At 27.7% G+C, this 13,671-nt stretch overlaps 1 protein-coding gene across 2 annotated transcripts in view; it reads left to right on the top strand.

The window, feature by feature from the left end:
• Window positions 1-6,121, top strand: part of LOC132946080 (spondin-2) — a 132,817-nt gene extending 126,696 nt beyond the window's left edge. Inside the window, exons 3-7 of one of the 2 annotated variants that reach the window (XM_061015899.1) lie at window positions 965-1,069; window positions 2,293-2,472; window positions 3,169-3,338; window positions 3,849-3,997; window positions 4,722-6,121. In XM_061015899.1, the coding sequence (XP_060871882.1) occupies window positions 965-1,069; window positions 2,293-2,472; window positions 3,169-3,338; window positions 3,849-3,997; window positions 4,722-4,918 (801 nt within the window). In that variant the 3' untranslated portion in view covers window positions 4,919-6,121. The remainder of the gene's footprint in view (window positions 1-964; window positions 1,070-2,292; window positions 2,473-3,168; window positions 3,339-3,848; window positions 3,998-4,721) is intronic. The other variant, XM_061015900.1, reaches the window with a different exon arrangement.
• The last annotated feature ends 7,550 nt before the right edge of the window (window positions 6,122-13,671 follow it).

The following is a 13,671-nucleotide window of genomic DNA, read 5'->3' as shown; positions in this document are numbered from 1 at the left end:
TGACAAATCACAATACAATGAACCTCATATTCAAGAAAATACCATATAAATCATACTTGATTCCCCAAGATAATAACTCCCATATACTGCCAACCTAAACACATTGTTATACTCATTCATTTTTAACATTTTTTTTAAAAACTTTTGTTAGTAATTTCTCTGTGGGAAGCGATATAAATGTAAAACATATATAACGGGGTTACCACTCAAACTCTCATTATGTGTGTATGTTAATTATAAAAGAATATTTTATTATATCACCTCCAAGAACTACATATTAGTCAACCTAGGAAGCGACCAGACATCTTGGGTACATAATATTTACAAGAAATGCACGCATGTTTTTCTCGAGGAGTTCATCATCAACCGGGGTTTCTCACACTGGAATATTAGATATCTCGATAACGCGTCAGCTGTCACATTTTCTGCTCTGGATAAGTGTTGGATTTCAAAATCAAAACTACCCGTATGTAACACCCAACAAATAGCACCACACCTAATTAATAGCCAATGAACTTACTGGTCAGTGTTCAGTTAAGATTTTTAATTCTAAAACCGTCAAATTATATTCATCATTTACATTACTAAATTTACATAATTCTATTTCTCTAGGATTATCATTTTTAATTTACACGAACAAAATAAATTTAAATTTACTTTACTCAGTTTGTCAAATATTTTGAAAAAAAGTCAATTGTTTTTTTAGCAGTATTTTAACTGAGTTTCAAAATATTGGATGAAAAAAAATTAAAAAATGTTCGTCTATATCTAGTATCTTTCAAACAATTATTGGTGTACTTTTACAGTCTCAGATAGTGTTCTTTAATAGAAATGTAGTTGCATAACTTGCACTTATTTACGTTTGGTGTAGTATCTTGAACGTATATACAATATGGAATATTATACATACTATTATTAATATTGACCATATTGTAAAATAAAAGTCAAATGTTTATTTATTCAGGTGTCATTGATGTCACGCATGATTCCATCTCCGGATTGGTTTATTGGAATAGATTCGTTTGATCTGTGCGTGAATGGTAATTGGCTTGACAGCATCACTATAGAGGTTAGTATTATATTATCATGTAGAGCATCAAGACACCTAGTATATCAAAATATAAAACAGAATATTTGTCTTTTTCTTAAAAATACGCATGTTAAAATAACTAACATCATAGAGTTTGTAGTTTAAACACATATCTACACACTTGTTTGTGTTAGGAAACAAAGACATTTTTAAAAAAGTAATGCAAATTTAAATGATAAAAAAGGTATTAAATGTATTTTGTTTTATTCGAAATATAAACTCAAATCGTTTTTGATTACTAATAAGTACCTACTAACCGCTATTATGCGTTTCAGTAAAGTTAGGTATCACCGAAAACATGTCATATAATAAGTATCATTGACTCACAAGAGAGTATACTGTTTGGATGAAACAACAAATTATTTTACATTATTGATAATTTATCATACAATGTACATTATACACGGACTAAATATTATAGTTTTCAATTTTTATCAATTAGCCATTAAAAGTATAACACACGGTATGGCTTGCTGAATGATAAATAATCCTAGCTGTGAATACAAAACAAATTATACTGTTTTAATTGTATTAAAAAGTACATTATGAATATTAATATAAATATTTAACATATTATATAAGAATCTCGAATTTATCATTAGCTCAATTTTGTTGTATGCATATATTGTATATATTATTATCTATATAATATAATCTTTTAACGCATTATTATATAATATAGGTAGGTACTACGACGCATCCATCTGTATTTAAATTTTACAAAGACATTTTTTTTTATAAAAATGAATTTGCATACCTTGTATTATTCTGGTTAGTAAGACAGTGTGACAAACATAATTTTAAAATAACGAAATTTACTTATTATTTTACACAAAGAGGAAGGAAGTCAGAAATATACACAATATTATGTAAAATATAAAGCTGACTTTAAGGTAACAAGAATAATGTAAATTTAAATATTATTCCTTCCCTGCTGTCCAACTCGTCCAAGTGTGTAAAATATATTTTTTTAAGTAAAAATAATAAATTACATTAATATTATGTTAGAACATAATTTTAAATAAATCAATAATACATAATATATCAATAATTTCACTTTGAGAATATTCATAGAAATTTAATAATTAAATATTTCTCAATCAGTATATACGTAGATTCAAATACTAACCTTTTAATATTGTAAAATTGAATGTACATTATAATATTATTATATATCTAATTGAATGTAAATATTAATATAGGCTGATCCAATAGACGCGGGATGCGACAACGGATTCACGTTTACAGCGCCGAATTGGCCTACCGATCCACAGGGCATTGTATACCGAATAAAAAGCAACTATCCATCACACCCTGCCAGTTCTTTCTACTATCCACAGTTCAATCGGTTGCCGACGATAGCAACTTTTCAATTTATAAAAGTATTATTAAAATATACTCTAATGGGTATACAAGGCGATCCATTTAAGTGTACACACTCATTATTTCAAAAAGTTTTATCATCTGTTTTCAAAAAATTATTTAAAGGTACCCATATAATTGTATGTCCTTGTAACAATTCATTTTCGTATAAAACTATAGTTTTTACAAATTTTTATCGTTATTGTTTTTAAGTTTTAATTTTTTTTGAATAACAACATACATTTTCAATTTCATATTTCACAGCACAATATTTTTTGAAGTACCTTCTTCAATAGATACAATATGAGTTTCATACCTGTATAGTTAATTAGTATTATACAATTATTTATCTATAAGTATTTATTTAAAATGTATATGAGTGAAACAATATTTTGTGAGGTAGGTACCCCTTTGCCACTCAACTCCACTCATTTAAACTATTTATAACTTATTAATTTCTGGTTTGAAATTAGATTTTTATACATTGTAATACTTTGAAACATATTGAAACCTAATATAATATAAAAATAAAAGTTTAAAAATATAATTTTCTTATCAAATTATGTAAAAATAATATTTTAATAAAAGTTACAACTTTTTGAAATAATGAGTGTAGACACTTTAATAAGTTATGCGTTGTATACATATTATACTATTACATTTATAACCCACTAAATTGGTCATGACGTGTGTGTTTTTCTTTTTAAATGTTTTAGATAAAAGAATATGAACAGTCCTTGAGCGGCAGAGGGCAAGCATCAGACCCCACGGTAAAAATTGAAGAGAGCGTAATTAAAGTTTTAAATGGTGAAAACGATAGCGATCGAGAGGTACAACTGGAAATGGAACAGCAAAGACGAGAACAAGAGTACAATAACTATAAAAGGTACGATTGCAAAGAGGCACTATTATAAAATATGGCGTGAATTGTGTCACCTTTTATTTAGACTTATGATGTTTATAAGTTATAATTATAGTTATTACTTATTATTGATAAATTATAATATTTAAATAAGATACTAAAAATTAAGGTTTTGTTAAATAATTTCTTTAAACGGTTAAATGTATTATGAAATACTGTAATAATTATAAGTATAATATATTATGCAATAATATCTATATTTGTTATAAGTTTAATATATGTCACTCATATTATTATTTTTTTTGAGGGCTTGTAAAGTTGAAACAATTTCGGAGGGAAAAGGAAACCCCTATTAGTACGCTACTACCAATATCGTGGAGAGTTGGCGTTATGTTTACCTATTTGGAAACCATAACTAATGAACTTAAATTTTTTATTTACATACTTAATATTATAAACAACTTAAGTTATAATTGTATTATTATAATAAATTAAATATTGCTGACAGTTATGAAATAACGTAATGATTGATAGTTCATTTTTCAGTATTGGCGATGATAAAGTATCGGTTTCTAACGTCACATCGTCCATATCAATACCAAAAGATAACAAAGAAGCGTTGATGAACAGCATTTTGGACAACTATCATGTTCGAAAACATAAGAAAACTCACAAAAAATCAAGTGATTAATTTGTAAATATATCAGTTACCAAAACCGAGTACTCAGCGAGACTATACTAATAGTACCTACTATACCATTCTACTATTTTTTTTATCAAGTAACTTCTAACGTCTCATCGAGTTAATTTTTTTCTACAATGTATTATGTATATTTACTAATTTTACAATCATCTTAATTTAATTTTTTACTTATAGAAACCACATTTAAAATAATATATAAATCAATGTTTTTATAGAGAAAAAAATAATAATCAGAAGTAGGTATTATTTATAATGTTATACTGTTAGGTTAGGTTTTCATTGGATTTCAATATGGATCAAAAATAACGTAAATACAACATTGAAAATTACAATATCATCCATACACATAAATTTCAAATTTCTCACAATAACATCAACATCGTATTAGTAGATAGCCCAGTTTGACGTTGTTGCCACGATCTCTTAACAATTAACCTAAATAACAATAACATCATACAATTTGTGTTAGTAAAGTTTTGTCATTGGATACACCACTTTTTTAAATTTGTTTAAATTTATATTAAAAACTATGTTAAGTAGAAAATTATACATATTTACAAGATGTATTTATCCTAAAACATAATTCCACACATTTTTTTTGTTATATATATAAGGTTTAATTTTCTTCTCAGGTGGGAAAATTCCTTCTCCAGATGTCTCCTTTTTTATAAAAATTGTATTTTCATTTCACATCTTATATACAGGGTACCGAGACTGCCGGTTGGGTGTCTGGTCTGAATGGAGTGCATGCAGCGTATCATGTGGCATCGGTGAAATGCAGAGGCGCAGAGAGGTGATAAAACACCCAAGAGGAGCAGGACGGCAGTGCCCACCATTGCTACAGACCAAATGGTGTGGGAGCGCCAAAGACTGTCCTCCACAAACACATTTTGAGTGGTAATAATATAAGTTATAATAATATACATGATATTATAATATTTTGTATGTTATTATAATAATATTATATCATAATATATTAAGTATACCGTAAATCAAATTATAAATATGATTTAATTTTATAAAAAACACCATCTGATGCTCGAAATGGTGATCAAAAACTGATCCCGAATTCTCCTATCCTCATAATCTCCTTGAGTCCAAAAACACTCGTCGCATACAACATATAGGTATTATAATAGGTAGTATAGTAGGTATTACATATTGTTATTTAAAACGCTACGATAATGCGCCACACTTTTCACTACCCAAATCGTATCATTCATTGCCCACTTCCTTCACAAGATCATTTTTGAAGTTTTGTCTCATTATTTTTAACGACAGAATTGTAAAATGTACTGTAAAATATTTACTTGTATAGATAAGCTATAGGTGTACCAAAAATGTAGATCGATTTAAGATTATATCTAAATATTATATTATTATATTTTCAACAGTACCTATGTATGTTAAGACATGTATTATATATTTTTTTTTCATTCAAGTGGTTTAATTATAAACTATAATATTAAGATAATTATGTTTTTGACATAAAATATGGCAATATTGTATTAGTTTTTACGAGAGCCAAAATTTACCCATGTACCATATGTATAACCATTGTACAATTTAAAGTCCGGCACTCCCGTGTACCTATTTTTTTTGTCGAACGATATAACTGTTATTAAAGACGTACCTAATATTGTTAAAATAAGCAAGACAATTATTGGATTTGTAAAATCTGTTAAAAATTGATTATTTATATAATTTATATTAATAACTTATCTTCTCTTTAGTATTTTATGGTGTAATATATTTTTAGGATACCATGTATGATTAAAATAATTGTATTTTGTATATTATAGGCGTATTACGTACTCGTAATATCATTGATAATAAAATGGTAATATTATGTATTTTATATAATGTAATACTGTATTGGTAATTATACCAAACGATTTAATTCATAATAATTGTAATTTATATCTGAATTTGTAAGAAAATCGTACTTGCCTATATCATAATAATACATAATAATGTAGGTAAGTAGTGAAATATAGTGTTATAAATTATGGATTATGATAAAAAAAAAATTATCATTTACTTTTTTTACGTTAAGAAAATGTGGCTAGGTACCTATATCTATAAATATTGTCCATAAGTTGTAGTTAATTTTTCTAATATTAATCTTTGACTGCATACATTAATATATTGTAACAATAATAATTATTATAATTTAAAATGTATACGATATACGTTTTATATTATAATATAAATACTTATATAATATTATATACAATAATATACATAATAATATAGTATTTATAATACACTAGCTGATCCCGTGCACTTCGTTGCCCGTTAAATGTATCAACTCTATATGACTCAAACTTTGTTCAATTTGTTATTTAATATTTGATGTATGGTGTTCAAGATTTATCTTAACTTTTCCGTTGCCTCGAATAAAAATTCTGATTCGCAGCAGTACATTATCAAGTAGGCGGCAATCTACCTGCGGTAGATCGCGAACCCCGTGCTGTTTGTACGTAAGTGTATAATTTAACTCTAAAGTATCAAAGTTATGCCAAGATTGTTGTTTTTACTTAATTCTACCGGCTACAACACGAATGCGCAATTTTTCTTTTTTTGACCCGACTAATTATACCATGATTGCGCAAAAAATTTGTAACACGATTGCGCCCCGATCCTCTTTTACCTGTTATAATCACAACACCATTGCGCACCAAATGATGTGTGTATATATTAAATAATACAGTACCATATAATACTAACCTAACCATAGTATATGCTATGTATAATAATTTATGTAGAACATAAAATGATTAATCAATTAAATTGAAAATAAATAATTAATTCCCAATTTTCCTTATATATTATAAATTATATTAAAGTCAATACCCAATATTATTTGTTTTTCGATATTATATTATATATTATATTGCCTAAAATTCCAAAAAGTGTTGAAGAATCCAAAGTTCAAATATTTGATAGATGTGAAAATATAATAAGTTATACTGGTGAGTTGTTTTACCATATGGAAACAATTTCAAGTCTGGTAATGTTTAATTGTGCTACTAATTTTAAAATATTAAGTCGAAGTTCTGACATACTCGCCGATGGGACGTTTTTACATTCCCCCAAACATTATGAACAATTTTATACTATTCATATATTGCAAAATGGATTTTATATACCTATAGTATATTGTTTTTTGACTTCAAAATCAACTCAAACATATATAGATATGTGGCTTACAATTGTAGAATTGTGTTTGAAATTGACTGGTATAAATTTACAACTATCATTAGCTCAATCAACTTTTAATTTCGATTTTGAAAAAAAGTACACATAACGCTGTTAAAGAAATTTTCCCGAACTGCAGAATTCTGGCATGTAGGTTTCATTTAAATCAAGCTTGGCTTAGACATATTCAAAAAGATAGTCAGCTACTAAATTAATATAAATCAAATTCGGAATTGGGTGTTTGGCTAAAAAAAAATTTTGCTTTATGATTTTTACCAGCCAATTTAGTATAGAATGCTTTTTTATATTTAATTGAAAATGCTCCTACGTCTAATTTTGGATTTACCGATTATTTACTCAAAAACTATATAGAAACCGATGCACAATTTCCACCAACGTTATGAGCAGATAAACCATCCGAAGAAGCTAGAACAACAATGGTCCAGAATTTTTCATATGCACTCTAGTTCGCAGTTTTATACCTCGCATCCATCTACTTTCTACTTCATTTACTTTATTATATTTATTTGTCTGTATATACATTTAGCATACGTCACGTAATTTAGGAAAAAACAATTTTTAACCAAGCCAACGATGACAATTTGTTGACAGTCCTAAGCCTGCAATAATTAGTAAGGACAATTTTGAATTAATTATTTATTCATTAATTATACATAGCATATACTATGGTATATAGTATTATATGGTACTATATTATTTAATATATACACATATCATTTGGTGCGCAATGGTGTTGTGATTTTAACAGGTAAAAAAGGATCGGGGCGCAATCGTGTTACAAATTTTTGCGCAATCGTGGTATAATTAGTCGGGTTAAAAAAAGAAAAATTACGCAACCGTATTGCACCAAATTCTACCTACAGTAGATTAATATAATCAATTTATACAAAATCCTATCCTAACCTAACCCTACTAAAATCCGATGAATTAAAAAAAAACAAATTTAACCCTTTGTAAATTAACCTATCTTCTTCCCAGAGGTCTAATCTACCCAAAAATAATATAGATATTATCTAACTATATAAATACACAGACTATAACTATACAGACTAAACTATTATATACTATTATAAGCTATTATAAACTGTTATACACCGGAGGATTTTCCTAAAATTGTCTTTCATATAAACTTTCTCCGTGAAATACTCTTTCGTTCAAAAAAAAAATCAAGAAGATCTGATAAGTATTTCCAGAGTTTATCCTGTACAGAGATTTTCATTTCACATTTTTACAGTTAGATATTATATTATAATTTATATTTAAAAAGTAAAGCAAATAGTTTTTTTATTATTATTATTATTATTATTATTATTATTATTATTATTATTATTATATAGCTTAAAACCCCATCATTGCTTATAGACGCATAATAATAATACAGATTGAATATGTATATGTACAATAACAAATCGTCGATGTATATAATAAATGGTTTGTTTGTTCTCGTGGCAACGAATTAACGATTCACTATAATTTTGGATTGGAATTTTTAAAATGAATCATTTTATACGACGTCACTCATGGTAACCATTTATAAACAAAAATGTCCATCTGAAATCTCAAAATTCCCGTTTGAGCGCCTCCCGGGGTTGATCCTCTCCCTTTTAAAATTACCCTATCTTTTAAGTTCGGCCAAATTACACACATTGTAAAAATGTCATCAAGATCAGTCCAGTAGTTTCGGAGTTTATTCCGGACAATGGCGTGACACGGGATTTTTATATATAAGATAATATAATATCATACGGATATTATACGCTTTTAAACACCGTAATGTCCTGATTTAACCTTTTTTGTTGTTGTGGCATACTGGAATTTCTGAATGTGAGAGAAACTGCTTTCGAATATGATTATCACAATCAGTGTAATCATCTACAAACTACAATTTTTAAGTTATCTCTTTGAGATTAATAATAGAGTAAAATTTTTACCAAATCACTAAAAATGCCTAGAATCATAATCCAATACAAAATATGGTTTCCAAGACCATTCCAAGACTTTTTCCCGTATACCTATAGGAAGACTTTGAATAAAAACAATTATAAGTTTGTAAACTTTTTGGTCCAATAATAATTAAGGTCTATAGTAGGTAATTAGGGGGTATACATTTCCTAAAAGTCACGCTGAGAGATATGAATGAGGAACAATAATTGACAAAACTTATAGGATATAACCCAAAAAATAAACATATATAGGTACAAAATAAATAAGTTGAGATGACAAAGTTTTCGAGTAGGTAATAATTATTTATTTCAGTACTTTTTTAGATTCCGACAGCGAAGCGATGATTGTTATGATTTTACAATGAAGTGTGTTTTTTTATGGATTTATACACGATAGGTAGTTGAAGTATTGTTTCCATTTTCAACCTCAGTACCCATCTTTTCTTGTGGAAAAGTAAATTTAGCTGTTACTTTTTGAAGGTCAAAATTAAAAAATTAGTGGCTCTAGTATAACAGTATAGTGGCTGGTACATATAATAGATATAATGAGCATATAATGCTCACTGCTCAGCCCCAACCAGTAATTTCACCAAATTTTCGCTTATGACAATCTATAGATCACGGTACCCTAACATCCCTTACAATAAAACAACAATTATCGTGAATAACTACAATTATTAAACAAGAAACATACTTATATATTAGTATGCGTGCTATCAAATTTATTAAATATGTTATACAAGTTTAAATATGTAATCTTTTTACTACCCAATAATACACAACAGCCTCCAATGTGTAATGACTTCCGTGTTAGACAGGATCACTATATCTGATTCATAATAAACGGTGCTTAATAGTTTCACTTGATATGATACCTACTACTGTCATTCCACGTGAGAAATACGCAATAGTAGGTACTTTAAATTTGAGATATATTTGGTTTGGTACCTTCCTATATCAGCTTGCAGACAGGATCACTTGCGTTTTTAATGTAGGGGGGGGGGGTTCAACCCCCCCCCCCCCCCATTAAAAATCCCGATCTGTTAATATATAATATCAGGAAAAAATTGCATGTAGGTACTACAAACAACAACAATTCATTTTAAGTTAAACATTGTGGTATCACCCGTATTAGACAATACGCGGTAAACCAACTATCGCCTTACCCTCGTATTCTCTAGTTAATGACACTCTCTAAAGTTAATTAGAATGGCACTGTTAACTCGTTGAGGTACGATGGTAGGCGCTTGTCAATTCTTAGTTCGTTCCTATCTAGTTGAAATGACTCAAAGATTACATATACCTTGGCACTATTCAGTTAAATAAAACTTCATTGACACATAGTACGTATATCCCGGCTCTGTTCCTATAAAAGGTAAGAACGTAAGAATGACTAAAATAATATTTAACTCGGGTTTTCAGGTCGGAAACACTTTTATTGTATTAAAACAAACATAAAATAAAACACTTAGCAAATTCAGATCGCCTAGCCCGTACTACGATCGGCGTTTCACACGCACGTCGTAGCTACGTCCTCGCCGAATCACTCAGCGACAACGGGGGCCGTGCCTGCGCGTACGGCGGTGTTATATAGAAAATATTATTGTCGCCTCAGCACATTATTGCTTCACTGGCCTGACCTATGTCAATAATTTACAATTTGAAATATTCCCACCTATATTACATATATATAAAATAATATTATTTTGACGACTGTCTGCAATATACGACAACATAAGAAAACAATTAATATATTGCTAAATAAATTATAAACAAGAGCAAAAATCAATATTTTTGTAATATAGTTTTACAAGTACGCGTTTGTTACGAAAAATAATGATTATCTAAATAGATGTCTAATGTTATACTTATATTCAATATTGTAATAGCTATATATTTACAAAATCTACAAAATTAAGTGCCCGATGCCCGTATCTTATTTTGACCCACGAGACCCACCTAACCTAACCGTGGGCCACGACGCAGACGGCCGTACCAGCAATACTGCTAATAATAGTTTATTAATAGTATAAGAATTTATCACTGTGTTTGAAATTACGTAATCAACGATTTACATCAGGTAATTTATGCTGGAGCTGTTGCGCATTGCAGTTGTCTCAGACCTCAGTTTGCGTGTAACTAAATATTATTTTCCAGCCAAAGCAGGTAATTTATTAATTTTTATAAATTTATTATATAATTAATTATTTAAATGTTTACGAATTTATTGTATACGTATTTTATACATTTACCGTTTCAAATAAAAATGTAGTTAAAGTCGCCCCCACCCCCTACTACAAATACAGAAAGATAAAAGATGTCCCACGCAAAGCAGCTTTTGGTATGTTCAATGTTGTACATTTATTAGACGGAAACAACACATGCGGGTGTGACGCACTCTTAAGCCTTTTATCCAAATTATTATGTATAAAGTGAGAAGTTATAAGGAAAGTGTCTATAGTAGACAAATTTGCACGAAACCCACATTGATTTGGGGACAAAAATAAATGTTTATTCAGGGAAAACATTAACCTCCTCTTTATACATTTTTCTAAAATCTTTGAGATATAGTTTAAGACATACAAATGGGTCTATAATATTACAACATAATTTTCTGTCACCTGATTTAAAAAAAGGCAAATTAATAGTATTTTTATATGAAGAAAAGTATTTTCCAGAGGCAATTGCCGCGTTGGAAATAATCTTAAGTGGTATTTAAATTGTGTCAACATTTTGTTTAAGAATACAATTTGTCAAATCATTTGTACAATATTATGATGATTCATCAGGAATTTTCAGAATAAAATAAAATTGTTTCTTCAATTACAGATCATTTTAGTATAATAAATTTTGTTTATTAACTTAAATTTAGGAAATCATTTGCAGTATAGTAATGATAATAAATAATAATATTAATAAAGTTTTACCTGTTTTTGGTTTTAATCAATTAAATTTAACTATTCATAATTTAAATTGTGATATTATTTTAAATAGGTACGTAGTAATTACATAAATAATGATGTTACAAATTGTATGAACACAATTGATTTGTGTATAATCAAGCCTACTAAAACAATTTATAGAAAATGTAATTCCCATAATAATATAATGTTAATAATAAATGTTTATTTTGTAACCATAAATAACATGAACATAACATAAAAAAGGTGGGTAAGTGGGTGTCGCTCTGCTGTACAGTAGGTTACAAGTGGGTCACTGTAATGGATGGTGTTAAATTTGAATTCAATGGACAATGATATAATATCATTGTATAAGAAAAACGATTCTGAGCGAAAACGGCCAGTCAGCCTATGATATTATCAAGTATATTTGATGATATTATTGTGAATAGAGTAATTTATATAAAATAACCTATTTATGTGGAGCCTTGTTATAAATTTTTAGTCCTCAACTATAAAAGTTGAACATTTCATAAATTTTTAACTACAAAATAATTATTAAATTATAAATTTGATGAATTTTGGCAAAATTTGAACTTTAAATGCTTATAAAAAAAAAATTTGCCTATGTATTTTTAATATTTTTCAACTGTTATTAGAACGATATAATATCAGGAGCCTTATATTAAATTTTCACGCTTTTTTTCCAACAAATAAAATTTTATTCATATTTATAGAAAAAAAAAATAAAAAAATTGAAAACTGATTATGTCCGTAAATAGCTTAAAAAGAGTCAAATTATTTTCAAAATTGTATTGTGTATAGAAAATGCTAATACAAACATTCAGTGAAATTTTCAAGTATCTACAGTTATACGTTTTTTAATTACAACAAAATAAGAAAATCGTTACATGAGATATCGAGTGAATATCAAATGTTGTAAAAATATGAATTTCAAACGCTCATAAAAATTTAATTTGACTTTCTTGTAGACATTTTTTTTTTTGATAAAGGTAGACAAACTTATGGATAATCTTGTATTAAATTTTCAAATCTTAGATTTAAAAAGAAAAATTTTTATGAATTCTCAACTCGAAATAATTTGTTAATTTTCGTGATTTTTCCGTATTTTGTCAAGATTTGAACTTTAAATGCTTATAAATAAAAACTGTGACTAAGGATTTTTAATTTTTTTTATCTGCCTTTGAAAAAATAACCTAGGAGCCTTCTTTTAAATTTTCAAGCTTTTTTACCCAACAAATAAAATGTTATTGATATTTATAGAAAAAAAAACTAATGCCCTAACCAACTATAGATTCACTTTCCTATCAGAAAAGTTACTGTTGAAGAAAATCCAAGCACTTTTACTGTCCTAAAAGGTGATGACAGACACAAAATAAAAAAACAAAAAAAAAAAACACATCATTGTAAAATCAATACATTCATCGCTTCGCTCAGAATCTTAAATAAATATCATATCGTGGTTACAAATCACCTATAATTATTAGCTTGCAATGGTGATGTTGAGTTCACAAAAATGAAGTTTAAAATTATATAACATTTAGAATAGTTATTTAAGATATAATTAT

The sequence above is a fragment of the Metopolophium dirhodum genome, chromosome 6, assembly GCF_019925205.1.
Source record: "Metopolophium dirhodum isolate CAU chromosome 6, ASM1992520v1, whole genome shotgun sequence".
Taxonomy (NCBI): Eukaryota; Metazoa; Arthropoda; class Insecta; order Hemiptera; family Aphididae; genus Metopolophium; species Metopolophium dirhodum.
Note: the sequence above shows the minus strand (reverse complement) of the source record. Positions and strands in the feature narration are given on the sequence as shown.